Genomic DNA, 26,110 nt, shown 5'->3' with positions numbered 1-26,110 from the left:
TACATGCATTTCTTTCAAGGGCTAGCGCTATTAAGTATTTAATAATCACCTCTTTATTATTTATTTCCATCCTGTAAATGGATGTCTTTGATGTCAAAAGTAACAATTTAACCTTTAAGCCTAAATTAATCCTAATCTAAATATAGAAAATTTTCATGATAGTGTGGTCAGTTAGAATGGTGAACATAGTTGGGGATGTTGAGAGGATCTCTGCGTAGTTATCAGAAAAAAATGTATCTAGCCTCTTTTTTTCTGCACTAGCTAGTCATGGGGTTGCCGCCTTGTGTAGTGATTATCAACATCCCATTAAAAGAAAGCTGAAGACTTTTTATTAAAAAATAACATGGCCGGGCGCGGTGGCTCAAGCCTGTAATCCCAGCACTTTGGGAGGCCGAGGCGGGCGGATTACGAGGTCAGGAGATTGAGACCATCCTGGCTAACACGGTGAAACCCCGTCTCTACTAAAAAATACAAAAAACTAGCCGGGCGAGGTGGCGGGCGCCTGTAGTCCCAGCTACTCGGGAGGCTGAGGCAGGAGAATGGCGTAAACCCGGGAGGCGGAGCTTTCAGTGAGCTGAGATCCGGCCACTGCACTCCAGCCTGGGCAACAGAGCGAGACTCCGCCTCAAAAAAAAAAAAAAAAATTAACATGATAGTCTGGGTGTGGTATCTCACACCTGTAATCTCAGCACTTTGGGAGCACAAAGTGGGTCACTTGAGGCCTGGAGTTTGAGACCAGCCTGGGCAACCCCATCTGTACAAAAATACTTAAAAATCAGCCAGGCATGGTGGTGCGTGCCTGTAGTCCCGGCTACTTAGGGGGATGGCTTAGACCTGGGGTTTCAAGGCTACATTAAGCTGTGACTGCACCACTGCCCTCCAACCTGGATGACGGAGCAAGATCCTATCTCTAAAAAATAAATAAATAAAAATAAAAATAACATGAGAAATTACCATAGGGTAAAATAATTAAGCAAGGGGCAAGCTTAGAAAAAACTGCCCTGTTCTACAGCTGCTGGCAAAAGTGGTGTTGGGTGCTGTGGAGGTCAGGGAGGGTCTTCAAGAAAGGGCTTTGTGGAGGCTGTCTGTGCAGCAGGGCCCACCCGTGCAGGGAGCTCACACGTCGGAGCCCCCGGGGGCAGAGTCCATGAGTGCCTCTTCCCAGTTCAGCTGCCAAGGGGGCTCTCTCCGTCTGCCTGCCGCGGACATCGCCCTGTTCCCACCACTGGTGAATGGCTTCAGGATTCTCCTTTAGCCCCACCAATGTGTCTTTTAGGTTTTATTACTGTTTTCTGAGGAAGAACTTGGCAGGTTGTCATTCAAGTTTCTTAAGAAGTACATGGAGTTAGCTGGCATATGATGGGTATGCTTTCAAGTTGCACGCTAAGTCATATGTTTCTGTTTCAGGACGTTTTTACTGTAAGTGTTGGAAACTTACCCCCTAAGGCTAAGGTTCTTATAAAAATTACCTACATCACAGAACTCAGCATCCTGGGCACTGTTGGTGTCTTCTTCATGCCCGCCACCGTAGCGCCCTGGCAACAGGACAAGGCTTTGAATGAAAACCTTCAGGTTTGTACGCGTAAGATTTGAAGAAGGATTTTGGCGGCAGTGGAGGGAGGGCGGTGGAGGAATTTATGCATGGGGAGAAAAACATGTAAAATAATCTTTTAGGCATAAAGTCAATTTTACTGACATTTATACATTTAGATACATTATGTGTATAAAGTGAAAAGAATAAAAGATACAGATATCAATAAGCATATTTTTATTCTGCTTAATCACTCAAAAAATGTTATATCTGTAGTGCACGTTCATCATGAAGAACTAGGTAAGCACAGAGAATACAAATAAGCCAAAATAAGAAAATTAAAACCATCCTTTATCCTATCGCCCAGAGATAGCTACTAGTTAATGCTTTGGTATATCCCTCCAAACTTCCTACTTTGTATGTACAGCACATGTATAAAATATGTGTGTGTGTGTGTGTGCGTGTGTGTACACACAGACATGTAGAGTTTAAAATCTCTGTCAAAATGGTCAGTTGTATTTTAGAAGTTCCTGTCATTCCATGAGCAAAGTTTCTGTGTTTCTCTACTTGAAAGTGAAACCAGCTGTCTTGCTGACAGTTGTGGCCTTGCCAAGATTACATTCAGTTTAGAGTCTCATTGTGAAACTTAATATATGCTTAGTTATACAAATACGTTTTTCTTTTAACAGGATACAGTAGAGAAGATTTGTATAAAAGAAATAGGAACAAAGCAAAGGTTAGTACCTAAAATATAAAACCTGTCAATTAATCATTCAATGTATATTAGTTTTCTGGTTCAAATTTCCATTTAGAATTGTTTGAAATAATTTCAGATAGAAATTTAAGATCGTAGACTGAGACAACTTTCTCTTCATTTTTGGTAGCTTCTCTTTGACTATGTCTATTGAGATGCCGTATGTGATTGAATTCATTTTCAGTGATACACACGAACTGAAACAAAAGGTTAGTGCATCTTTGATTTGTTAAGAGCTCTTATTTTAACACTACTTTTATCTTATCAAAGCAATGCATGCACGTGGTTTCAAAGTGAAATAATGCTAACAAAAGCTTCTAACAAGAAGCAGCAGTCGGCCGGGCGCGGTGGCTCAAGCCTGTAATCCCAGCACTTTGGGAGGCCAAGACGGGCAGATCACGAGGTCAGGAGATCAAGACCATCCTGGCGAACACGGTGAAACCCCGTCTCTACTAAAAAATACAAAAAACTAGCTGGGCGAGGTGGCGGGCGCCTGTAGTCCCAGCTACTCGGGAGGCTGAGGCAGGAGAATGGCGTAAACCCAGGAGGCGGAGCTTGCAGTGAGCTGAGATCTGGCCACTGCACTCCAGCCTGGGCGACAGAGCGAGACTCCGTCTCAAAAAAAAAAAAAGAAGCAGCAGTCCTGCCCCTGATTCTCCCCAGACCAGCTTCCAGAGACAGTGAATCACTTGGAATATCTGAGGTGTTTCTTTGATTTTGCCTCCAATTTTTAAATATTAATATTTAATGATTTTTCTTGATTCATCTGTTTCAGAAATTATCTTTTGACTTCCTGTTATGGAAGTTGGATGTGTAGCTCTTGCCCCCTCCACCCACCTCACTCCCTACTTTTCCTCTCCCCTTTATTCCAAAAGACCTGTTTCACAATAGTCAGTGTTTGTTATGTAAATGATGTTTACCACTGAGCCAAGAAATGATTAATATTATGATGAGTTTTTTTGTTTGTTTTGTTTTGTTTTTTGAGACCGGGTCTTGCTCTGTCACCCAGACTAGAGTACAATGGTGCAGTCATGGCTCACTTCATCCTTGACCTCCTTGGCTCAAACAGTCCTCCTGCTTCAGGCTCCTGAGTAGCTAGGGCTATAGGCCTGTGCCACCACACCTGCCTAATGAAAAAAAAAATAAAAAAGATTGTAGAGGCAGGGTCTCACCATGTTGCCCAGGCTTATCTCAGACTCCTGGGCTCATGGGATCCTTTTTGCTTCGGCTTCCCGAAGTGTTAGAATTACAGGTGTGAGCCACCACACCCAGCCTATTTTCCTTTTTAGAATTCTGCAGGAATTCCAGACCTTCTCTTTATCTCTGATATTCTGAAATTTCATAATAATATGATTTTCATTCATTGTATGTAACTGGTGGTCTTCGGTTCTGAGAAATTTTGTTGTATTAAAAAAAAAGTTCCTGTCTCTTGTGCCTTTCTGCAGTGCCTTTCTTTTTTTCTTTTCTTTTCTTTTTTTTTTGAGACAGAGTCTTACTCTCTCACCCAGGCTGGAGTGCAGTGGTACGATCTCAGCCCACTGCAACCTCCGCCTCCCGGGTTCAAGCGATTCTTGTGCCTCAGCCTCCTGAGTAGCTGGAACTACAGGTGCCCACCACCACACCCAGCTAAATGTTCTATTTTTAGTAGAGACAGGGTTTCGCCATGTTGGCCAGGCTGGTCTTGAACTCCTGACCTCAGGTGATTCACCCACCTTGGCCTCCCAAAGTGCTGGGATTATAGGCGTGAGCCACTACATAATGGTGAAGGAGTCCTCAGTAGCAACAGGAGAGTGCCAGCCCCCTTGCATGGGCACTTTTCACGCCCCTACTTGTATCTCATCTGCCAACATATCACTGACCCCAGCAAGTCCTATGACCAACTCCAGTTTCAAGGGTGGAAATACAGCTGCCGCTTCGAGGCAGGAGGAACTTGAAAAGTCACATTGCAAAGGGGCACGCACACAGGAGTGGAGAGACTTTGTGGTCATGTTACACTCTAGCACATGCCTTTGCATTTGTTGTTGTAAAGCTTATTTACATTTTCAGCAGCTTTTTTATATTCATGAAAATAAAATATACAAATAAGGTATAATTCTGAGATTTCCATTGAATTTTCTATTTTAATCTTCTAGGTTTTAATTATCTGAAGTGCTGTCTCCTATACCCAGATAAGTCTAACTGAATGGGCAGATCTATAATCTTTGGATCCAGGGTTTGAGACTGTCTCACACGTACCTAAATTTGACTGTGTGAATCAACCTTCGGATTGCAGAAGGGTGACTGATATGCTCATGGTCTTCTAAAACCTGCATTTTGTTATTTTGGTTTTTCTGTTTTGTTTTGTGTGTGTGTGGTTTTTTTTTTTTTAGACGGAGTTTTGCTCTTGTTACCCAGGCTGGAGTGCAGTGGTGCGATCTTGGCTCACTGCAACCTCCACCTCCTGGGTTCAAGCGATTCTCCTACCTCAGCCTCCTGAGTAGCTGGGATTACAGGCGCCTGCCACCACGCCCGGCTAATTTTTTGTATTTTTAGTAGAGACAGGGTTTCGCCAGGCTGGCCTCAAACTCCTGACCTCAGGTGATCTACCCGCCTCGGCCTCCCAAAACGCTGAGATTACAGGCGTGAGCCACCGCACCCAGCCTACATTTCATTATTTTGGAATTTACCACTACTTTGTTGATTCTTAATAGAGTTATGTGAGCTATGCAAGGGTTTGCTCCGGGACAGGTAAGTGCAGACCTGCTAATATGGTGTGACTCCTTTACTCACCTTGTGGTGCTGGTGTTTGTTTTGCAGCGCACAGACTGCAGAGCTGTCATTAGCACCATGGAAGGCAGCTCACTAGACAGCAGTGGATTTTCTCTCCACATCAGTTTGTCTGATGCCTATCTCCCAAGAATGTGGGTTGAAAAACATCCAGAAAAAGAAAGCGAGGTATACTCCTTTTTACTTAGAAATAGGAGACGCTATTGAAAAAATGTTTCAGAATAAGTTGGTTAAACTTGCAAATTATTGATTGTCTTGAAAAACTAGCATTACAAAATGAACTCTCACATCCCAAGATTCTACAACTAAAAATATTTATGATATCAAGTATTCCAAACTCCTGACGTTTCGTCCAAAACCCTTATGTGGATGATTTGCCTGTACATATTGGCATTTTTACCTTAAGCTCCACCAAAAGAACATGTTCTATCAGACATTACGTTGGGTATTCTGTATACTTTTTATACTTTTAAAATACTGATACTGGAAAAACAAATAAGCAATTACTTGTGGTTGGTAATAAGATCATTTTGTGTGGCTGTGACAAAGAGTCTCTTCCTAAGATAAAATGAAAATAGAAACTTAGGCCAGGTGCAGTGGCTCACACCTGTAATCCCAGCACTTTGGGAGGCCAAGGCAGGTGGATCACTTGAGCCCAGGAGTTTGAAACCAGGCTGGGAAACATGGTGAGACCTTGTCTCTATAAAAAATTAAGAAAAAAAATTAGCCAGATGTGGTCACACACACCTATGGTTTCAGCTTCTCAGGAGGCTGAGGCAGGGCGATCGCTTGAGTCCAGGAGGTTGAGGGTAAAGTGAACTGTGATCGTGCCACTGCACGCCAGCCTGGACAATAGAGGGAGACCTTGTCTCAAAAAAAAAAAAAAAAAGGAAACTTATGTGATAGTAGTTAAGTATTGGTTAATTAATGGAACAAAAGGTATGTGTGTGTATTTTAGTAATCACAATGGCATGTATATTCCTCTTAGAATAGTGTGTATGAGATACACGTGTGTATATATATATATATATATATTCTATAATGTTGATGCTATATGATTTTTCAGATATTAATTCTTGACCTCTCAGAAGTTTATGTCTTCTCCGTTGGAAACTCCCAGTTCTAACATTCTACTTTTGACTGGAACTCCTAGTAGGCCATCTTGTTTTTTTTTTTTTTTGAGACGGAGTCTCGCTCTGTCACCCGGGCTGGAGTACAGTGGCCAGATCTCAGCTCACTGCAAGCTCCGCCTCCCGGGTTTATGCCATTCTCCTGCCTCAGCCTCCGGAGTAGCTGGGACTACAGGCGCCCGCCACCTCGCCCGGCTAGTTTTTTCTATTTTTAGTAGAGACTGGGTTTCACCGTGTTAGCCAGGATGGTCTCGATCTCCTGACCTCGTGATCCGCCCGTCTCAGCCTCCCAAAGTGCTGGGATTACAGGCTTGAGCCACCGTGCCCGGCCTATCTTGTTGTTAATTACATCTTATTCTTTCTGTTTTTATAGCATTAGGTTTACCTCACTAGAAAGTTTTGGAGTTTTCTAAGTAGACCTTTTCCAGTTGAAGTGACAAGAAGCTCCAGTCCAGCACCTTCTTTCTCCTTTCAGGCTTGCATGCTCGTCTTTCAACCCGATCTTGATGTCAACCTCCCTGACCTAGCCAATGAGAGCGAAGTGATTATATGTCTCGACTGCTCCAGTTCCATGGAGGGTGTGACATTTTTGCAAGCCAAGCAAATTGCCTTGCATGCGCTGTCCTTGGTGGGTGAGAAGCAAAAAGTAAACATTATCCAGTTCGGCACAGGTGAGTGTGCTTTGGCCCTGGTCCTGTGTGTGCTTCCCCCACATGTGAATCACGCTCTGTAGAACTGACAGCTGTGGGTGCCTGACCCCTCCTGTGCAGTGAAGAGCAGCCTAGTATGAAACTGAAGAACAAGAGCTCTGGAGCTGGACCTCCTAGGTCCAGATTCCAGCTGTACCACTCACAGGCTCTGTGTGTCACCTTGGGTGTGCTACTTGAACTTCTGGTGCCTCCGTTTCCTCATCTGCGATCTGAGGATAATTGTCCCTAACTCAGTGTTGCTGTGAGGAGGATTGAATCCTGTAAAGGATTTTTAAACTGTGCCTGTTCCACAGTAAGTGAGCTATAAATGCTACTGTTGTCATCAGCAGCTGAACCAAATGCAAAACCCTTGGTCTGTTGAGTAGGAGGTCCCAAGTCTAAGGACAAAACGTTTGCCATCAGCACAGTCATAGAAAATCTGTAGGAAATGGTCTCAGGAAGCATCCAGCCAGCGCCGCTAGAAAGGAGGTAGTGCCACCCTCCAGGTGGGGCCCAGGTACGTCTCGGCCACCAGAAGGCAGCACCTCGGGGATGAGAGGTGCGTAGAGTGGAGTGAGGGGACAGTCCTGTCCTATTGATTCTTATCCTCTGTGCCATCCAGCAGAAGGCCCAGCCCTTTTCCCCAGAGGTGCGGTCTGCTGCTGCTGCTGGGACCGAGGTCGGATAAGCATGGGGAGTGCAAAGGGCATGAGCAGAGACTGTGGCCTTCCAGCGGCCAAGCTGCTCAGGCCATTGCAATGCCCTGCACCTTTGCACAAGCGATCTGCACGTACACATGGAATTCGACTCAACATTTTGCACAGTAAAGCACCACAGTTTGAATGCTCTATGATGTATTATTTAGAAAAATAGAGTGGTGATTTTTTTTTTTTTTTTTAGACAGAGTCTTGCTTAGACAGAATCTTGCTTTGTTGCCCAGGCTAGAATGCGGTGGTGCGATCTCAGCTCACTGCAACCTCTGCCTCCTGCCTCAGCCTCCCCAGTGGCTGGGATTACAGGTGTCCACCACCACACTCAGCTAATTTTTGTATTTTTAGCAGACACAGGGTTTCACCATATTGACCAGGGCTGGTCTTGAACTCCTGACCTCAGGTGATCCACCCACGTCGGCCTCCCAAAGTGCTGGGATTGCAGGCATGAGCCACCATGCCTGGCCTGTGGTGAATCTTTTGTATGTTAAAATTATCAAACAGTGTTCTAAAAAGGAAGGTACACACATAAATATATAACATCCTTTACGACAGCCGTGATGGTATGAAGTAACATTATTGTTTTTTAGTGGTCAAGCAAGTGAACGTGTGGAAGCAGCACCTCATGCTGATCTTATTACACAGGTTACAAGGAGTTATTTTCGTATCCTAAGCATATCACAAGCAATATTGCAGCAACAGAGTTCATCATGGTGAGTGCAAGAGGCTTCCTGTATCTCTTGGGTCTTTTCCTAGCATGTTTTAGGGGGACCTCCAGGGCTTAGACCCCTCAATCCACCATCAGAGCACCCCTAGTCCTGTGGTTTTTGTATATTGGTGGGGTCTTTATTTCATTAATTAAAATGATAATAAACTCATTAAGGAAAAATTGGAAATTAAAAAGAACAGAAAGAAAAAATCTACCCGTGTCCTACCACTCTAATGCAACTAGCATTAACAGCTTTGAGAAGTTTTCTTCTGTCCTTTTTTTTCCTCTTAAAATGCAGCCAGCTTCATCTAAAAGGGTTGAGATTTAAAAAAAAAAAGAAAGAAAGAAAGAGAAAAGAAATGTTGGGCATGTTGGCTCACACCTGTAATCTCAGCACTTTGGGAGGCCAAGGCGGGTGGATCACCTGAGTTCAGGAATTCGAGACCAACCTGGGCAACATGGTGAAACCTCATCTCTACTTACAATACAAAAAATGAGCCAGGTGTGGTGGCATACACCTGTAATCCCAGCCACTCGGGAGGCTGAGGCAGGAGAATCACGTGAACCCAGGAAGTGGAGGTTGCAGTGAGCCGAGAATGCACCACTACATTCCAGCCTGGGCGATGACGGAGCGAGACTCCATCTCAAAGAAAAAAAAAAGAGAGAAAATAAAATAATAATAAAATTGAGCAAGCTGAGACTGACCAGCTGCCTCAGCCAGGCTGGCAAATCCAGGGCTGATTGGATGGGACATTTCTTCCCGTAGACGTCATAGTCCTCTGGAAACTGTAAAAAATCAAATAAGCAGGCCGGGCGCGGTGGCTCAAGCCTGTAATCCCAGCACTTTGGGAGGCCGAGACGGGCGGATCACGAGGTCAGGAGATCGAGACCATCCTGGCGAACACGGTGAAACCCCGTCTCTACTAAAAAAAGTACAAAAAACTAGCCGGGCGACGAGGCAGGCGCCTGTAGTCCCAGCTACTCGGGAGGCTGAGGCAGGAGAATGGTGTGAACCCGGGAGGCGGAGCTTGCAGTGAGCTGAGATCCGGCCACTGCACTCCAGCCCGGGCGGCAGAGCAAGACTCCGTCTCAAAAAAAAAAAAAAAAAAAAAAAATCAAATAAGCATGAGGTGATAATATTACAGCTACTGCGTGACATCAAATAAACTAAAAGGACATACATCTAGTTGTTTCACAAGTGTATAATTAGGGAAAGAAAATATTTTCAGTGCCACTATCTCTCTACACTGTCCTTAGATGTGTCAATGATGACAGCAAATGGTGACTGTATCCAACAAGGAGAACATAATGTTTCACTTCATTTTCTCCAGTCGGCCACACCTACCATGGGGAACACAGACTTCTGGAAAACGCTCCGATATCTTAGCTTATTGTACCCGGCTCGAGGGTCACGGAACATCCTCCTGGTATCTGATGGGCACCTCCAGGACGAGAGCCTGACGTTGCAGCTGGTGAAGAGGAGCCGCCCCCACACCAGGTTATTCGCCTGCGGTATCGGGTGAGTCTCAGAGAGCTGGTCACACAGTCCAGACCCACGGGGAGGTCTTCTTGTTGGCCTGCACAGAACTTTTGCAGGCTTGGAAGTTGACACTAGAATCCAGAAGCCTTACAGCACAGAGGGATGGGGCTCCGGGCTGCCAGCCAGACTGCCTGAGTCTCAGAACCTGGGTTGGCCACTCATCAGCTGTGTGACCTGGGGCAAGTTCCTTAACCTCTCATCTGTAAAACCAAGATGATCATGAAAATACTTATGTCCTAGGGTTGCTGAGGAATAAATGAACTCATACATAGAAAGCACTCAGAACAGAACTGACCCAAAAAGCACCAAATCGATATTAGATGTTGTTATTTAGCATAAGAATCCATATCTAGGCTGGGCGCGGTGGCTCAAGCCTGTAATCCCAGCACTTTGGAAGGCCGAGACGGGCGGATCACGAGGTCAGGAGATCGAGACCATCCTGGCTAACACGGTGAAACCCCGTCTCTACTAAAAAAAATACAAAAAACTAGCTGGGCGAGGTAGCGGGCGCCTGTGGTCCCAGCTACTCAGGAGGCTGAGGCAGGAGAATGGCGGAAACCCGTGAGGTGGAGCTTGCAGTGAGCTGAGATCCGGCCGCTGCACTCCAGCCTGGGCGACAGAGCCAGACTCCGTCTCAAAAAAAAAACAATCCATATCTCTAGCTTATCCCACTGGCCTGGGCACACCACCTCACTAGCTGTGCTGGACTCGTGCTGAGAGCACATGACCTCCAGACAGACCTCACCGGGCTGCTAACGGACGGAAGCTATAACTACCAGAAACCCATGTTGAGGATCTTCTAGTCAATGTTATGATCATCACCAGTTAATATGGAGGGTAAAGACAAGTCCAGTCTTTATCCATAGGTTGAAAAACATCTTGGAAATTATTTTCATAAGCTCTTTTTCTGAAAAATAATTGATCTTTTCTTTAATATTTCAGGAGGAACTCCTCTAAGCAAGGACTCCTTGATAGTTGTAGAACTGTTGTAGAGAGAAAAGTAATAGGGCACTTGTCATTTAAATGCAGAGATGCCCTTTCCTGGAGTAAGAGTTGCTTCTTTATGCCTTTTGCTATATTGATGTGTATCAGATTTTAAGAGGCAGACTTTATTCACTCTGCCAGCTCTAGGCCTTTGGGATCAGATTCAGGCAATATTGTTATTGATGGAAATTAAATTGATATCTTTGTCAGCATTCTGATGCCTTATAGGGTTGTTTTTAGAGTCATCTACTCCCTCCCTCAGCGAACTGAAAGTCAAGAATTTCAACTTTTTTTCTGTTTGAGGGACAAGTCAGTCCTCTGATAGATGGGAGCTTAAATGAGCCAAACTTTCAGATGTTTCCTCCTATCATCTCTTTCTCTGTTTCACCTCAGCTACACGAGTACATTCTTCCCCACGTCACGTCTCTCCTATTGAGCTGTGAGCTTTCTCAACACTGTTAACATGTACTTCAAAAATATTTCTCCAGTGTCTTAAAAATTAAAACATGTGAAATGTAATCAGTCCTACAGCAAATCGTCACATCCTAAGGATTTTGTCCCAGTGTGGTGCCGGAGTATTTGAATATTTTAATGCAAAATCCAAGCACAGTTGGAGAAAACAGGTATGTTTTTTAAACATCTGGTGTTATATTTACATTTGGAAATCTCACATTCTTCCAAGGCTGAGAAATAGGAACATCTGTGTTTCCTTGAGTGCGAGGGGAGCCGTAAAGAGGCAAGTGCTGCCGCAGGTGTGAGCCCTGCCTCAGGACGGCACCAGCGGGAACACAGGAGTTCCTCAGCAGGTCATTCTCCCAGCTCATAGTTTGATTTCTGCCTTAAAAATAATGGACTGATTTTTAAAAGTGAATTGTTAAATATGTTTTGCTGAAATTAATTTTCCTTATTATGATAAAAATTTAGCATTTTAAACTTTTTTTTTTTTTGAGACAGAGTCTCGCTCTGTCGCCCAGGCTGGAGTGCAGTGGCACCATCTCAGCTCACTGCAAGCTCTGCTTCCCGGGTTCGAGCCATTCTCCTGCCTCAGCCTCCCGACTAGCTGGGACTACAGGTGCCCGCCACCACGCCCGGCTAATTTTTTTGTATTTTTAGTAGAGAAGGGGTTTCACCGTGTTAGCCAGGATGGTCTCAATCTCCTGACCTCGTGATATGCCCACCTTGGCCTCCCAAAGTGCTGGGATTACAGGCGTGAGCCACCGTGCCCGGTCATTTTAACCATTTTTAAGTGTACAATTTAGTGGTATTAGCTACATTCACAATGCTGTGCAACCATCACTGTCTTCGAACTATTTCATCAGCCCACACAGAAACTACGTACTCATGAAACAGTAACTCCACTTTCCCGCCTACACCCAGCGCCTGCTAACCACGACTGGATGTTCCGTCTCTGTGACTTTACCTATTCTGAGTATCTCATATAAGTGGAGTCATAGGACATTGTTCTTTTATGTCTGGCTTATTTCACTTAGCAAGATGTTTTTAACGTCCATCTGTGTTGTAGCATGTGTCAGAATTTCCCTTCTTTTTAAAGCTGAATAATATTCCATTGTATGGAGAGACCACATTTTGCTCATCCGTTCACCTATCAGTGGACACTGGGGTTCTTTCTGTCCTTTGGCTATTGTGAATAATGCTGCTATGACCATTGGCATACAAGTGTCTGTGTGAGTCTGCTTTCAATTCTGGATACGTGCGTACTGTGGGATTGCTGGATCGTAGGGTCATTCTATGTTTAGTTTTTTGGGGAATTGCCATGCTGTCTTCCATAGCAGCTGCATCGTTTTACATTCCCACCACCAGTGCACCAGGATTCCAGTTTTTCCACATCCTCACCAACACTCATCATTCCTTTCTTTTCCATATTGAGTGAAATCAATCGGCTTTTCTTTGGTTTGTTTCGGTTTTTGAGACACAGTGTTGCTCGGTCATCTAGGCTGGAGTGCAGTGGTGCAATCATAGCTCACCACAGCCTTGACTTCCTGAGCTCAAGTGATCCTCCCACCTCAGCCTCCAGAGTAACTGGGACTACAGACGTATGCCGCCACTTTTTTTCCTATTGTTTTTTATTTGTTTGTTTGGTTTTTGTTTGCTGTCTGTGTTTTTTGAGACAGGGTATCACTTTGTCACCCAGGCTGGAATGCAGTGGTGCAAACTTGGCTCACTACAGCCCTGACATCCTGGTCTCAAGCCATCTTCTTCCCTCACCCCCCGAGTAGGTGGGACTACAGGCCCACACCACCACACGTGGCTAATTTTTTGTATTTTTTGTAGAGACAGGGTTTCGCCATGGGCCCAGGCTGGTCTTGAATCCCAAGCTCAAGCAGTTTTGTGTGCCTTGGCCTCCCAAAGTGCTGAGATTACAGGCATGAGCCACTCTGCCCAGCCAGCACTTGTTTTTTTAATAGCAGCTATCCCACTGGGTGTGAAATGGGATCTCAGTGTGGTTCTGATTTGCACTTCCCTTACGACTAGTGACATCAAGCATCTTTTCATGCACTTGTTGGCTTCTGTGTATCTTCTTTGGAGAAATATCTATTCCAGTACTGGAATCTCCTCTTACCAAGGTTGCATATTAGTAATTAGCTAATGGAATAATTTCAGGTTGCTTTGTAAATGTAAAGGATGTGATCATGCTATTATTTAAAATTCTAGCTGGGCACGGTGGCTCATGCCTATAACCCCAGCACTTTGGGAGGCTCAGGCGGATCACCTGAGGTAAGGAGTTCGAGACCAACCTGGGCAACATGGTGAAACACCATCTCTACTAAAAATACAAAAATTAGCTGGGTGTGGTGGCACACGCCTGTAGTCCAGCTACTTGGGAAGCTGAGGCAGGAAAATCACTTGAACCTGTGAGGCGGAGGTTGCAGTGAGCCAAGATTGTGCCACTGCACTCCAGTCTAGGTGACAGAGGAAGGCTCCATCTCAAAATAAAATAAACAAAATAAAATAAAATAATGTTTAAAATCTTTTCGGGAAAGTGCCCTGTAGCAGGAGGGAGAGAAAGTACTGAAGAGTTATAAAATTCCCAAAGAATTGAATGTATACTTTGTTTTAAATGTGAAGTAACTATTTGCTGGATGGAGCATTGAAAGAGAAATAATTCCTCTTTTATAAATAGATAGAAGACCAAATGACTAGGCTATGTTCTCCAAGCTGCCACTCTGTCTCGGTCAAATGGCAGCAACTCAACCCAGATGCGCCTGAGGCCCTGCAGGCCCCAGCCCAGGTGCCGTCCTTGTTTCGCAACAATCGACTCCTTGTCTACGGTTTCATTCCTCACTGCACACAGGTAAGAGGGCGCAGAGTTTGTTATTCTATGGGCAGACCAATATATTTTGCTAGTTTTTTTCTGTCTTCTTCCCTCCCCTTCTCACCAGCAGATTTTCTTCTTCTGGGAACATAGCTGGTGGTTAGCCAGGGCTTTGGGGAGGCTTCTAATTTTTATTGAAAGGGGAGAGGAAATCACCAAAAGAATTTCTGTTAAACCAAGACACTGCAGAGTGGAAAGGCTAATGAGGAATTTATTTTTTTTTCCCATTTCAGGCAACTCTGTGCGCACTAATTCAAGAGAAAGAATTTTGTACAATGGTGTCAACTACTGAGCTTCAGAAGACAACTGGAACTGTAAGATTCAAAACCTAAACTATCGACCCATTGTTTGAAAGTTATGCTGTTATATTTCCATATGTAATGCTCCATGTCAAGCTTGTCCAACCCACGGCAGCTTTGAATGCAGTCCAACACAAATTCGTAAACTAACTTACTTTTTTTTCTTTTATTATACTTTAAGTTCTAGGATACATGTGCTCAGTGTGCAGGTTTCTTACATATGTATACATGTGCCATGTTGGTCTGCTGCACCCATTAACTCATCATTTACATTAGGTATATCTCCTAATGCCATCCCTCCCCACTACCCCTTCCCCACAATAGGCCCTAGTGTGTGATGTTCCCCTTCCTGTATCCAAGTGTTCTCATTGTTTGGTTCCCACCTATGAGTGAGAACATGCGGTGTTTGGTTTTCTGTTCTTGCGATAGTTTGCTGAGAATGATGGTTTCCAGCTGCATCCATGTCCCTACAAAGGACATGAATTCATCCTTTTTTATGGCTGCATAGTATTCCATGGTGTATATGTGCCACATTTTCTTAATCCAGTCTCTCACTGATGGGACATTTGGGTTGATTCCAAGTCTTTGCTATTGTGAATAGTGCCACAATAAACATACGTGTGCATGTGTCTTTATAGCAGCATGACTTCTAATCCTTTGGGTATATCCCCAGTAATGGGATGGCTGGGTCAAATGGTATTTCTAGTTCTAGATCCTTGAGGAATCGCCACACTGTCTTCCACAATGGTTGAACTAGTTTACAGTCCCACCAACAGTGTAAAAGTGTTCCTATTTCTCCACATCCTCTCCAGCACCTGCTGTTTCCTGATTTTTTAATGATTGCCATTCTAACTGGTGTGAGATGGTATCTCATTGTGGTTTTGATTTGCATTTCTCTGATGGCGAGTGATGATGAGCATTTTTTCATGTGTCTGTTGGCTGTATGAATGTCTTCTTTTGAGAAGTGTCTGTTCATATCCTTTGCCCACTTTTTGATGGGGTTGTTTTTTTCTTGTAAATTTGATTGAGTTTTTTGTAGGTTCTGGATATTAGCCCTTTGTCAGATGAGTAGATTGCAAAAACTTTCTCCCATTCTGTAGGTTGCCTGTTCACTCTGATGGTAGTTTCTTTTGCTGTGCAGAAGCTCTTTAGTTTAATTAGATCCCATTTGTCAATTTTGGCTTTTGTTGCCATTGCTTTTGGTGTTTTAGACATGAAGTCCTTGCCCATGCCTATGTCCTGAATGGTATTACCTAGGTTTTCTTCTAGGGTTTTTATGGTTTTAGGTCTAACATTTAAGTCTCTAATCCGTCTTGAATTGATTTTCATGTAAGAAGTAAGGAAAGGATCCAGTTTCAGCTTTCTACTTATGGCTAGCCAATTTTCCCAGCACCATTTATTAAATAGGGAATCCCTTCCCCATTTCTTGTTTTTGTCAGGTTTGTCAAAGATCAGATGGCTGTAGATGTGTGGTATTATTTCTGAGGACCCTGTTCTGTTCCATTGGTCTGTATCTCTGTTTTGGTACCAGTACCATGCTGTTTTGGTTACTGTAGCCTTGCAGTACAGTTTGAAGTCAGGTAGCTTGATGCCTCCAGCTTTGTTCTTTTGCCTTAGGATTGTCTTGGCAATGCGGGCTCTTTTTTGGTTCCATATGAACTTTAAAGCAGTTTTTTCCAATTCTGTGAAGAAAGTCATTGGTAGCTTGATGGGAATGGCATTGAATCTATAAATTACTTTGGGCAGTATGGCCATTTTCACAATATTGATTCTTCCTATCCATGAGCATGGTATGTTCTTCCATTTGTTTGTGTTCTCTTTTATTTCATTGAGCAGTGGTTTGTAGTTCTTGAAGAGGTCCTTCACATCCCTTGTAAGTTGGATTCCTAGGTATTTGATTCTCTTTGGAGCTGTTGTGAATGGGAGTTCATTCATGATTTGACTCTCTGTTTGCCTGTTACTGGTGTATAAGAAAGCTTGTGATTTTTGCACATTGATTTTGTATCCTGAGACTTTGCTGAAGTTGCTTATCAGCTTAAGGAGATTTTGGGCTGAGACAATGGGGTTTTCTAAATATACCATCATGTCATCAGCAAACAGGGACAATTTGACTTCTTCTTTTCCTGAGTACCCTTTCTTTCTTTCTCCTGCCTGATTGCCCTGGCCAGAACTTCCACCACTATGTTGAATAGGAGTGGTGAGAGAGGGCATCCCTGTCTTGTGCCAGTTTTCAAAGGGAATGCTTCCAGTTTTTGCCCATTCAGTATGATATTGGCTGTGGGTTTGTCATAAATAGCTCTTACTATTTTGAGATACGTTCCATCAATACCGAATTTATTGAGAGTTTTTAGCATGAAGAGCTGTTGAGTTTTGTCAAAGGCCTTTTCTTCATCTATTGAGATAATCATGTGGTTTTTGTCTTTGGTTCTGTTTATGTGCTGGATTATGTTTACTGATTTGCATATGTTGAACTAGCCTTGAATCCCAGGGATGAAGCCCACTTGATCATGGTAGATAAGCTTTTTGATGTGCTGCTGGATTCAGTTTGCCAGTATTTTATTGAAGATTTTTGCATCGATGTTCATCAGGGATATTGGCCTAAAATTATCTTTCTTTGTTGTGTCTGTGCCAGGCTTTGGTATCAGGATGATGTTGGCCTCGTAAAATGAGTTAGGGAGGATTCCTTCTTTTTCTATTGATTGGAATAGTTTCAGAAGAAATGGTACCAACTCCTCCTTGTACCTCTGGTAGAATTCGGCTGTGAATCTGTCTGGTCCTGGACTTTTTTTTTGGCTGGTTGGCTATTAATCATTGCCTCCGTTTCAGAGCCTGCTATTAGTCTATTCAGGGATTCAACTTCTTCCTGGTTTAGTCTTGGGAGAGTGTAAGTGTCCAGGAAATTATCCATTTCTTCTAGGTTTTCGAGTTTATTAGCATAGAGGTGTTTATAGTATTCTCTGATGGTAGTTTGTATTTCTGTGGGGTCGGTGGTAATATCCCCTTTATCATTTTTTTTATTGTGTCTATTTGATTCTTCTCTGTTTTCTTCTTTATTAGTCTTGCTAGCGGTCTATCAATTTTGTTGATCTTTTCAAAAAACCAGCTCCTGGATTCATTGATTTTTTTGGAGGGTTTTTTGTGTCTCTATCTCCTTCAGTTCTGCTCTGATCTTAGTTATTTCTTGCCTTCTGCTAGCTTTTGAATGTGTTTGCTCTTGCTTCTCTAGTTCTTTTAATTGTGGTGTTAGGGTGTCAATTTGAGATCTTTCCTGCTTTCTCTTGTGGGCATTTAGCGCTATAAATTTCTCTCTACACACTGCTTTAAATGTGTCCCAGAGATTCTGTTCTGTTGTATCTTTGTTCTTATTGGTTTCAAAGAACATCTTTATTTCTGCCTTCATTTTGTTATCTACTCAGTAGTCATTCAGGAGCTGGTTGTTCAGTTTCCACGTATTTGAGCGGTTTTGGTTGAGTTTCTTAGTTCTGAGTTCTAGTTTGATGGCACTGTGGTCTGAGAGACTGTTTGTTACAATTTCTGTTCTTTTACATTTGCTGAGGAGTGCTTTACTTCCAACTATGTGGTCAATTTTGGAATAAGTGCGATGTGGTGCTGACAAGAATGTATATTCTGTTGCTTTGGGATGGAGAGTTCTGTAGATGTCTATTAGGTCTGCTTGGTGCAGAGTTGAGTTCAATTCCTGGATATCCTTGTTAACTTTCTGTCTTGTTGATCTGTCTAATGTTGACAGTGGGGTGTTAAAGGCTCCCATTATTGTTGTATGGTAGTCTAAGTCTCTTTGTAAGTCTCTAAGGACTTGCTTTATGAATCTGGGTGCTCATGTATTGGTTGCATATATATTTAGGATAGTTAGCTCTTCCTGATGAATTGATCCCTTTACCATTTTGTAATGGCCTTCTTTGTCTCTTCATCTTTCATGGTTTAAAGTCTGTTTTATCAGAGACTAGAATTGCAACCCCTGCTTTTTTTTGTTTTCCATTTGCTTGGTAGATCTTCTTCCATCTGTTTATTTTGAGCCTATGTGTGTCTCTGCAAGTGAGATGGGTCTCCTGAATACAGCACACTGATGGGTCTTGACTCTATCCAATTTGCCATTTGCCAGTCTGTCTCTTTTAATCGGACCATTTAGTCCATTTACATTTAAGGTTAATATGGTTTTTTTTTTTTTTTTTTGAGACGGAGTCTTGCTCTGTCACCCAGGCTGGAGTGCAGTGGCCGGATCTCAGCTTACTGCAAGCTCCGCCTCCCGGGTTCCTGCCATTCTCCTGCCTCAGCCTCCGGAGTAGCTGGGACTACAGGCGCCCGCCACCTCGCCCGGCTAGTTTTTTTGTACTTTTTAGTAGAGACAGGGTTTCACCGTGTTAGCCAGGATGGTCTCGATCTCCTGACCTTGTGATCCGCCTGTCTCGGCCTCCCAAAGTGCTGGGATTACAGGCTTGAGCCACCGCGCCCGGCCAAGGTTAATATTGTTATGTGTGAACTTGATCCTGTCATTATGATATCAGCTGGTCATTTTGCTCGTTAGTTGATGCAGTTTCTTCCTAGCATCGTTGGACTTTACATTTTGACATGTTTTTGCAACGGCTGCTACCTGTTGTTCCTTTCCACGTTTAGTGCTTCCTTCGGGATCTCTTGTAGGGCAGGCCTGGTGGTGACAAAATCTCTAAGCATTTGCTTGTCTGTAAAGGATTTTATTTCTCCTTCACTGATGAAACTTAGTTTGGCTGGATATGAAATTCTGGGTTGAAAATTCTTTTCTTTAAGAATGTTGAATATTGGCCCCCATTCTCTTTTGGCTTGTAGAGTTTCTGCCGGAAGGTCTACTGTTAGGCTGATGGGCTTCCCTTTGTGGGTAACCCGACCTTTCTCTCTGGCTGCCCTTAAGATTTTTTCCTTCATTTCAACTTTGGTGAATCTGACAATTATGTATCTTGGAGTTGCTCTTCTCGAGGAGTATCTTTGTTGCGTTCTCTGTATTTCCTGAATTTGAATGTTGACTTGCCTTACTAGGTTGGGGAAGTTCTCCTGGATGATATCCTGCAGAGTGTTTTCCAACTTGGTTCCATTTTCCCCGTCACTTTCAGGCACACCAATCAGACGTAGATTTGGTCTTTTCACATAATCCCGTATTTCTTGGAGGCTTTGTTCATTTCTTTTTACTCTTTTTTCTCTACACTTCTCTTCTTGCTTCATTTCATTCATTTGATCTTCAATTGCTGATACTCTTTCTTCCAGTTGATCGAGTCGGTTACTGAAGCTTGTGCATTTGTCATGTAGTTCTCGTGTTATGGTTTTCATCTCTATCAGTTCTTTTAAGGACTTCTCTACATTGGTTATTCTAGTTAGCCATTCGTCACATCTTTTTTCAAGGTTTTTAGTTTCTTTGTGCTGGTTACATAGTTCCTCCTTTAGCTCTGGGAAGTTTGATCGACTGAAGCCGTCTTTTCTCAACTTGTCAAAGTCATTGTCTGTCCAGCTTTGTTCCATTGCTGGCGATGAGCTGCGTTCCTTTGGAGGGGGAGAGGCGCGCTTATTTTTTGAATTTCCAGCTTTTCTGCACTGCTTTTTCCCCATCTTTGTGGTTTTCTCTGCCTTTGGTCTTTGATGCTGGTGACTTACTGATGGGGTTTTGGTGTGGGTGTCCTTTCTGTTTGTTAGTTTTCCTTCTAACAGTCAGGACCCTCAGCTGCAGGTCTCTTGGAGTTTGCTTGAGGTCCACTCCAGACGCTGTTTGCCTGGGTATCAGCAGCGGAGGCTGCAGAAGATAGAATATTGCTGAACAGCGAGTGTTGCTGTCTGATTCTTGCTCTGGAAGCTTCATCTGAGAGGTGCACCCAGCCATGTGAGGTGTGAGGTGTCGGTCTGCACCTAGTGGGGAATGTCTCCCAGTTAAGCTGCTCAGGGGTCAGGGACTTGAGCAGGCAGTCTGTCCGTTCTCAGATCTCAACCTCCATGCTGGGAGATCCACTGCTCTCATCAAAGCTGTCAGACAGGGACATTTACCTCTGCCGAGGTTTCTGCTGCTTTTTGTTTAGCTATGTCCTGTCCCCAGAGGTGGAGTCTACAGAGGCAGGCAGACCTTCTTGAGCTGTGGTGGGCTCCACCCAATTCGAGCTTCCGGGCAGCTTTGTTTACCTACTTAAGCCTCAGCAATGGCGGGCACCCCTCCCCCAGCCTCGCTGCTGCCTTGCAGTTAGATCTGACTGCTGTGCTAGCAATGAGGAAGGCTCTGTGGGCATGGGACCCTCCGGGCCAGGTGTGGGATATAATCTCCTGGTGTGCCGTTTGCTAAGACCCTTGGTAAAGCACAGTATTAGGGTGGGAGTGACCCGAATTTCCAGGTGTTGTGTGTCTCAATTTCCTTTGGCTAGGAAAAGGAATTCCCTTCACCCTTGTGCTTGCCAGGTGAGGTGATACCTCACCCTGCTTCTTCTCCTCTCGCTGGTCGGGTGGCACCCGCGGACCAGCACCAACTGTCTGACATGCCCCAGTGAGGTGAACCCAGTACCTCAGTTGAAAATGCAGAAATCACCCATCTTCTGTGTCGCTCACGCTGGGAGCTGGAGGCTGGAGCTGTTCCTATTCGGCCATCTTGCCGTAAACTTTCTTAAAACATTATGAAATTTTTTTGCAAGTTTTTTTTTTTTTCAGCTCATCAGCTATCATTATTGTTAGTGTATTTTATGTGTTGCACAAGACAATTCTTCTTCCATTGTGGCCCAGAGAAGCTAAAAGATTGGATACCCCTGCTGTCTGTACTTCCTTTGTTGTTTTCCTGTGTTGAAATTTCATTACACAATACGGAGATGGGCTGTATGTACAAATGAGTATACTTTCCTTCAGTTTCTGACACAGCAGATCCTCATCTGGGGTAGTTGGGTCTAGGTGTGTCTATATGGGCATCAGTGGGTGGCAGTAACTGCAATAAAATATGGCATTTATGCATGGAAATTTTGCTAGAGAGGTTCTCAGAGATGTTCATGATTCAATAAAAGTTACATGCCACTGGCCTACTGATGCTATTTAGAAATATTGGTTATAATATTTCTATTATATTATAGAATAGATAGAATTCTATAATAGAAGTTATATTATAATATATATATATAAATGGACTAAGGGTAGATCATATTGTATATTGAGGATGTGGGTTATTTTCCTTTTTTGATGAAAAGCAACTGAATTATGAAAGAAAAAATTCCTTTTTCCCCAATAATTACACCATTTCTGGTTTCCAGATATGTGTTTTTCCCAACCAATTCTCTGACACCACTTGCATGTCCTACAATTTAATTCAATTCTGACACTAGCCACCTGGGGTTGGCACAGACCTCACAGGTCTTCCAGGGTGAGGGCTCAGTCCCACAAGACTGGTCCCCACTCCAGACACCAGTAGCAAGTAGCGGGTCCCCAGGTTACCCACACTTCTGGTCAGCTCCAAGTCAGTGTTTCCACAACCCTTTCTCAGGTTCACTAATTTGTGTAACAGCTCACAGAACTCAGGAAATGTTTACCTTAGTATTACTCATGTATTGCAAAGAATATTATAAAGGATACAAATTAACAGCCAGACGAAGAGGTATATAGGGTGAGGCCCAGAATAGTCCAAGCACAGGAGCTTCTGTCTAACATACAGTTGGGGTGCACCATCCTCCTGGCACATGAGTGCTGACCCAGAAGCTCCCTGAACCCCTTTAGGTGAGATTTTTAAGGCAGGTTTCATTACAAAGGCCTGGTTGATTAAATCATTGGCCATTGGTGATTAACTGTCCCCTCTCTGGAGGTTGGGGAGTGGGACTGAAAGTTCCAGTCCTCTAATCATATGGTTAGTTCCCCAGCAACCAGCCCTCATCCTAGGGCCTTTCTAAAGGTCCCCTCATTAACATAAACTCAGGTGTGGTTGAAGGGTCTTGTTAGGAATAGCAAATACATATATTTCTTATGTCTGTAGGAAAATGCAGACTTTCCCTCTGAAGTTTCGATGTTTGGTCTATAAAATAATCCAACAATAGATGAACAGGGGAAAAGACATGCAGATTTCGTTGTATGTGCAAGAGCCACATGAGACTCAAAGAAGGGCCAGATGAGTGAAGTTTTATACTGTACAGAGGCGGGTAGGGGTGTGGGGCTCTTTGGGGGAGGTGGGACAGGTTGTGGGAGGAAGAGGGGAGGAAACACATGGTGAGCAAAGGCTTTCTTGTGATGCAGATGAAGTCTGGCAGGCAGCAGCTCTCAGAATAGAAGCACCTCTGGTAACAGTTTCTCTATGATCCCTTTAAAGTATCAGACTTTAGCCTCTTATTCCTGGGAATTCATCTTTCCTAAATCTGGATAAGGCAGATAAGGGGGTCTCAGGGAAAGCCTGTTTGCATCTGCTGTTTATTTCACTGACAGGATTCCTCTGCAGATGCAAATATTCCCTACAGAAGGACTGCTTTCCAGAGCTACTCCTGTGTCTGCTGTCCCTCTGAATAACATCTCAAAATATGCCAAAGAAAGTGTCTTTTGGGGGTGGCCTATTTTAGCTTTTTGCATATCACAATATCACAAATTATTACCAAGAAGTTTGTGATGTTTGCACTGGTACTGAATCCACTATAGTTTAGCCTTGAAAGTTCCTAGCCTATATATGCTATTTATGTAGTTTTTTTCTTCAAAGGAGTGTTAATATAACCAGATAAATCATTTCCCAGACATTGCTGGGTTTTTTTTCAAAAATATATTGCTTACTTTTCAGCATTAAATCGGTATCACTGACTTATTAGTTGCCAGTGACTTCTGTATAGAACTTAAGCTCAATATTGCTTTAAAAATTAGATCTTTGTGGGTAACAATAAAGGAGAATAAATTAAAAGAGTCTTTTTAGAAGTCAGATCTAAGGGGGAAAGAAGGTAAACTAATTTAACCTGGGAAGAGGTCGTTTTCCATAAAGTCACAGCAAGTTGTTCTTCCTCTGTGAGAAGCAGCCTTACCAATGACAAGATTAGAGGAGTTGGAATTATGGAAAGTTCCATCTCTCAGTTGTTGGAGAGGAGGCACCTGGTGATGCAGCCCTCACCCTGCAGAGTGCAGACAATGTTCATGAATGGGCATCCCAGCACCAAGGTGGCTCTTCCTGCGGTAGAAAAGAAGTGTTGAATTTTTTTAATAAAATGAATCAGCAAAATGGCCTTTTATAGAAAAAGCAAAACTCTAGGGACAGAAAAGAGATGAGGAGCTGCCAGGGCTGGAGGAAGCTACCCTGAAAAGTTCCTGTGTGCCCCTGTGTAAAGAGAATGTTCTGTGCCTTTACTCCAACGGTGGTCACACAACTGTGTATACGTCCCCTAAGACTCATCAAACTGTATATTTAAAAGGAGTACATTTTACTGTATGCAGGTTATACCTCAATTTTTAAAATTATGTTCTTTGCAAGTCTTTTATTAGAAGCTATATGAATCTTTTTTTTCTTTTTTTTTGCTTTTGCTGCTTAAACACAGATGATCCACAAGCTGGCAGCCCGAGCTCTAATCAGAGATTACGAAGATGGCGTTCTTCACGAAAATGAAACCAGTCATGAGGTTTGTTCTCTTCATTGTAAAAACTATTAGACATTCTTCTTGAGCATTCTTACATTGATTTATCTGTGGGAATGGAAGGTGAGGTCAGCTGTGTGCAGACTGTGGTGTCAGGGCATTCCTCACTGTGTCTGTGACACGTGCCTGGGATGTGGGGGGCGTGGTAAATGTTGAATGAATTAACGAAAGAGTGGATGTGAGTGGTTTCCAGAAACTTCTGTCATGTTTTACTCATCAGAAAAAGTCCGAGGAGGGCTCAGAAAACACTCGCTGAGTGCTTGTAGTGGACGTCACTTCAGATCTCTTGTGTGGTAGCGTTAGTATTCCCATCTTACTGATAATAGGCCTGAGTGTGAAATGCAGAGTGACCTGCCAAAGTCCACCTGACTCGCCCCGTGCTGTGCAGACCAGACCTCAGCAGAGGGGCCCCTCAGCCAGGCCATTGGGACTGCCCACTGTTCTCTCAGGGATAAGATCTTCAACAAGGCTGCACGCGTTAGTCCTCAATGCCATCCCCACAAGAAAGTGCCAGCGTGACAGCAGGCCTTGGAGACCCCCCAGTCAGTTCTAGTGACAGTCACCTGGTGGTCTCCCTGTTCCCCTCAAATGCCCCTGGGTTGGCAGCCTCTGTGTGCTCTTTTGTTTAAGACCCCTTTATCCTGAACAAATCATTGCGTCTTTCCAATTCCTCAGCTTTAAATTGGGAGCCACAGACTGTGAAAGAATGAGGAAGCCCACGGCCCGCAAGAGCTCTCTGTGAACTACAGGGAGCTGAATAATGGAGAGTGATAGTTTCTGTGACTAAGTCGGTTCATCTCATTTTAAACGAAATATTGAGCCACCGATTGAGATGGGACCTGCAATTCAATATTCAGTCTGAAATATATGAATCTTAAGATGATTTATTGACATAGCTAAATAGAAACAAAAGGACATGACTTATGTTTTATTCTATCCTAGATGAAGAAACAAACCTTGAAATCTCTGATTATCAAACTCAGTAAAGAAAACTCTCTCATAACACAATTTACAAGCTTTGTGGCAGTTGAGAAAAGGGTATGTATTATTGTTAATTCGAGATTAAATTATTTTACTTATATTTTCCCTTTAAGAGAGTTACCCTTGCTTTGATGGTTAATGGCGACCCCCACGCCCTGGGCCTGTGAAGCGTGGGTTGCAGACAGGCCAGCAGACCCCACGAGTCCCAGCCTCCCAGGCCTGGGGGGCTTCGCTGTTGGGACTTAAGGTGATGTTTCTAAATGACTTGAGTATGTTACCATTTTTAATGTTATAATCATGTATTTTTCAGATATACTATAATTTTGTTACAGTTTTGGCATTGATCATCTTTTATTAATCCAAGACCCTCAAAAAATAGAAAAGGCCTGAGTTCCCTGAGAGCCCCTTCCGCCTTCATAAGTTTAAGGAAAAAATTCACCTAACGTGGCCAGCACAGTGGCCAGCACCTGCCAGCGCTCCGTAAAGAGGAAAGCCGCTCCAGCTCCCCACTTTCCCTCACGCTTGTGGCCCATGGCACACACTCCATTCCCACACACCAGCGTATCCCATACCAACACCCACAGGCTTTAGAGGGTGTAATCATCATTTCATTGGTTAACGTCTGTTTGATTTAGTCTATTTGTGATTCAATATAGGATGAGAATGAGTCGCCTTTTCCTGATATTCCAAAAGTTTCTGAACTTATTGCCAAAGAAGATGTAGACATCCTGCCCTACATGAGCTGGCAGGGGGGCGCCCAAGAAGCCGTCACGAACCAGGTAAACGCTGATCACCAAATCAGTTGATATTGTGCTTTCGTTTGTTCATGAAGATGAAGGGAACCCTTTGCTAAAATAGCTCCTTAATACCTGTACATGAAGTTGTTGTATCCCTGATGATGGGAAATATTCACACATTTATAAAATGTTCAATGACATCATGTTGCATTACAGAGACTTCACAGTGTGTGAATGGAGCTGTGTAGACAGACTTCACAGTGTGTGAATGGAGCCGTGTAGACAGAGACTTCACAGTGTGAATGCAGCCGTGTAGACAGAGGCTTCACGGCGTGTGAATGGAGCCGTGTAGA

General features: G+C 43.6%; 1 protein-coding gene across 3 annotated transcripts in view; it reads left to right on the top strand.

Moving 5' to 3' along the window:
• The window catches only part of PARP4 (poly(ADP-ribose) polymerase family member 4), a 97,865-nt gene that overhangs the window by 51,184 nt on the left and 20,571 nt on the right, over positions 1-26,110 (top strand). For 2 of the 3 annotated variants that reach the window (XM_023190321.3, XM_023190323.3), the window contains 13 exons: positions 1,408-1,572; positions 2,221-2,267; positions 2,416-2,494; positions 5,082-5,219; positions 6,657-6,852; positions 8,226-8,293; positions 9,621-9,808; positions 11,337-11,436; positions 13,956-14,126; positions 14,381-14,461; positions 23,944-24,024; positions 24,982-25,077; positions 25,677-25,799. In XM_023190321.3, the coding sequence (XP_023046089.2) occupies positions 1,408-1,572; positions 2,221-2,267; positions 2,416-2,494; positions 5,082-5,219; positions 6,657-6,852; positions 8,226-8,293; positions 9,621-9,808; positions 11,337-11,436; positions 13,956-14,126; positions 14,381-14,461; positions 23,944-24,024; positions 24,982-25,077; positions 25,677-25,799 (1,533 nt within the window). The remainder of the gene's footprint in view (positions 1-1,407; positions 1,573-2,220; positions 2,268-2,415; positions 2,495-5,081; positions 5,220-6,656; positions 6,853-8,225; positions 8,294-9,620; positions 9,809-11,336; positions 11,437-13,955; positions 14,127-14,380; positions 14,462-23,943; positions 24,025-24,981; positions 25,078-25,676; positions 25,800-26,110) is intronic. The other variant, XM_023190322.3, reaches the window with a different exon arrangement.

This window comes from Piliocolobus tephrosceles, chromosome X (assembly GCF_002776525.5).
Source record: "Piliocolobus tephrosceles isolate RC106 chromosome X, ASM277652v3, whole genome shotgun sequence".
Taxonomy (NCBI): domain Eukaryota; kingdom Metazoa; phylum Chordata; class Mammalia; order Primates; family Cercopithecidae; genus Piliocolobus; species Piliocolobus tephrosceles.
The sequence above is the reverse complement of the archived record's forward strand: the minus strand, read 5'-3'. Positions and strand labels throughout refer to the sequence as shown.